We start from the raw sequence: 3,278 nt of genomic DNA, 5'->3' as shown, positions 1-3,278 counted from the left end.
CAATAAATCGCGATTCAGTGATGTGAATCTCGATTCACAACACTGAATCGCGATTCAGTGTTGTGAATCTCGATTCACAACATTGAATCGCGATTCAGTGACCATTTAATGGGTTTGTCATTTTCTTTTTTTATTCCGTGCTAATATACATTGCTTTTTGAATTTTAGGTGAAACACGCTTATTTGAACAATGACGTGCAATGTACGTGTAGGCTGTTTGAGAAAATGGGTATAGTATGTAGACATGGTTTTTTTGCACTGAACCAAGCTGATGTAACAAAAATACCAAGACATCTTGTTGTGAACCGATGGACAAAAGGTGCTGAGATGAGTCATTCATTGCAGTTCAAAGAAATATCAAAACAGTGCAATGCAATTGAAGTTACAAATCGTAAGTTGAATGACATATGGTATGATTTCCAATCCTGTGTGAGTTTGGCAGGTCTAGATGGTGAGAGACTTGACTACCTGGAAGGGAAGTTGAAGGAGTTGAAGCACAGTTTGCGTGAATCTAGTTGGAAATCTGACACACAAAACAAAAATAATGTAATGGAGTTTTTTGTTGGCTCAAAAATACCAGCGGAAGTGATCGTTAAACCTCCCATTGAAGGTAGAAACAAGGGGTGTGGACGGAGAATTGTTGGTGATTATGAGAAATTACTTACTCAACGAAGAAAGAAGGTGCCAAGGTTGTGTAATATGTGCAAAAAAATCGATTTCCATGACGCACGGACATGCCCATTAAAGAAAACAATACAGCAGAGTGATGTTTAATTTAGTTGTTATATTTCATTTCAGAATCATTTTTATGAATACATTTCTTATGCAAACTGCTGAATTGTGTAATTCTTAACTACATATTGTTCGCGTGGAAAACTGTTTTCTTCATTAATGAGATAATTGTCATCTTGGATTACAAAGATCCGGTCTTTTATAGATCCGGTTACAACTAAATCAAAGAAAGAAGAAAAAAGTAAAAATTACAACTTTCCTCTTGTGAACAAATCGCGAGCTCCTGTTTTGCGGCCGCTCGCTTGTGTGGGTTCTTTGCCTGCGCCGGGGTTGTTTGCCGTGGACCACCGCGCGATCTAGATCCGGTCGGATCTACACGATTATGCGGGTATTATTCCACGAAGGGAATAATAGCCGGGAGGGATTAATCCACCAAGGGAATAATCGCTCGGATCTCGAGATCTAAGACCAAGCTTAGATCTGGAGTATGACCTCGTGTAGATCTCAGATCTGTTCTTTCTTCCTCTCAAGATCCTGCCTTTTCTGACGTGGATGGTCGCCGAGGATCAGATCTGTGCGTCCAAGTCTTCGAGTCTTCAAAACTCTGGGTTTGCTCTTCAATCCGGCAGAGTTTCGGCTCTTGAAAGTTCCACCTCTGAAAATGAACATCTCTAGGCCTATTTATAGGCTCTCAGGACAGTGCCCGCAAAAAGAGAAATGTCGATTCTGCACGCGGGTGGATGCATTCCGTCGCTTCTGTGCGATTCGTCGATCTCGTCGCCTCGTTGGTTCGTCGGTTTGTGCCGAGCTATGCTAGGGGACCTATAAGCAATTTTATATGCCTACAGATACCCCCTCCAAAGTATTTCAGTCTCGTTCTTTTATAGAAGAGTCTGGAATACTTTGGATATGATTGTCTCCCACCTTCAGTCGGTATAATGAGACCTTGGAATGATTTCCGTTCTTGATTCCTTCAGTTCTCCAGGCTTTTCGGTGCTTTGTCGAAAGTCTGTAAGAGTTCCGGTGCTGCATTTATTGTCTGACCGTTTGTCGGAATTTTAAACTTGAAGTCGATTCCTGTTTTCTAACTTTTAGCTGACCATTGATTGTGGCGTCGAGTCTTTATGCACAACGCGTTGTCCGGCGTAGTGTGGTTGAGTTATCCTTAAGAATATTTATAAACAATATTCTCCAGGAACTTCTCAAACCAAAAAAAAAAATAGGGAATAGTTTATACTCATATACCTTATTGGAGTATTAAGAAGCAGTTTATACTCGTATACTTTTCGGAGTGTTCTTTAGGTTCGAATAATCTGAACCGGCCCCAAAAAATGTGCCAAAAAAAAGGAAGTATTTGGGTTCAAAATCTCTCCGACCCTTCCAAATATATGGTAGAGGGGTTAAATAGGTGAAGGAATGAACCGTAGGTTGATCAAAAGTCGTTCCAATGTTTAATTCAGCTCCAATTTGAATTGTGGTTCAAATTTGGTTCAAACTGGTTCAATTTGGCTCAAACTGGCTCATTCTGGTTCAATCTGGCTCAATTTGGCTCATTCTGATCTGGTCTGGTCCAGCCAGGCTCAATCTGACTCAATTTGCCTCATTCTGGCTCATTCTGGCTCATTTTAGCTCAATTTGGCTTGGTCTGGTTCAACCCTGGTCTGGTCTGGTTCAGCCAGATCTGGTTCAAGGCTATAAAAGAGGGTTTTTTCTTCATTTTTTTCTTTTTTCTTCTTCTCTTTCTAGGGCCGGCCCCCCCTTGTCTTCTTTTCTTGATTTCTCTTCCCTCGAGTCTCTTTTCTCCCTCTAAACTTCAGATCCGTATTAGATCTAGCCTTCCTTTGGGAATCTAGTTGGAAATCTGACACACAGAACAAAAATGATGTAATGGAGTTTTTTGTTGGCTCAAAAATACTAGCGGAAGTGATCGTTAAACCTCTCATTGAAGGTAGAAACAAGGGGTGTGGACGTAGAATTGTTGGTGATTATGAGAAATCACTTACTCAACGAAAAAAGAAGGTGCCAAGGTTGTGTAATATGTGCAAAAAAATCGATTTCCATGACGCACGGACATGCCCATTAAAGAAAATAATGCAGCAGAGTGATGTTTAATTTAGTTGTTATATTTCGTTTCAGAATCATTTTTATGAATACATTTCTTATGCAAATTGCTGAATTGTGTAATTCTTAACTACATATATTTACTGGATTATTAATTACATGGTTACGTTGTGTCATGTTAGTATATTGAATTGAGATCTACTCATATAGCATGTGAATTCCATTATTATTAGTTGTATTATTTAAGTAGGAATGATAAAGTCGTTGTATGCAGTCATCAGTTTGAATTTAATTCGCGTTAAGCGATTCTGGACTAACTATCAATCCACAATAAGTATGATCAATTTATTGTATGTTACATAAAAGCTTGAATTATAACTCACATTCTATGCTGTAATCGAAATTCTTCCATTTGCATTCACTACCTTCACAGTATTTTCATATAATCTGAAATAAAACTATGACAAAGCTATTCTCATAAAGCA

At 39.0% G+C, this 3,278-nt stretch overlaps 1 protein-coding gene across 1 annotated transcript; it reads left to right on the top strand.

The window, feature by feature from the left end:
- On the top strand, positions 226-774 carry LOC109826721. Its single transcript, XM_020393737.1, has one exon. The coding sequence runs from the start codon at positions 226-228 to the stop codon at positions 772-774; it is 549 nt and encodes a 182-aa protein (XP_020249326.1).

The sequence above is a fragment of the Asparagus officinalis genome, chromosome 10, assembly GCF_001876935.1.
Source record: "Asparagus officinalis chromosome 10, Aspof.V1, whole genome shotgun sequence".
In the NCBI taxonomy this organism is placed as follows: domain Eukaryota; kingdom Viridiplantae; phylum Streptophyta; class Magnoliopsida; order Asparagales; family Asparagaceae; genus Asparagus; species Asparagus officinalis.
This window is presented reverse-complemented; position numbering and strand designations above follow the sequence as displayed.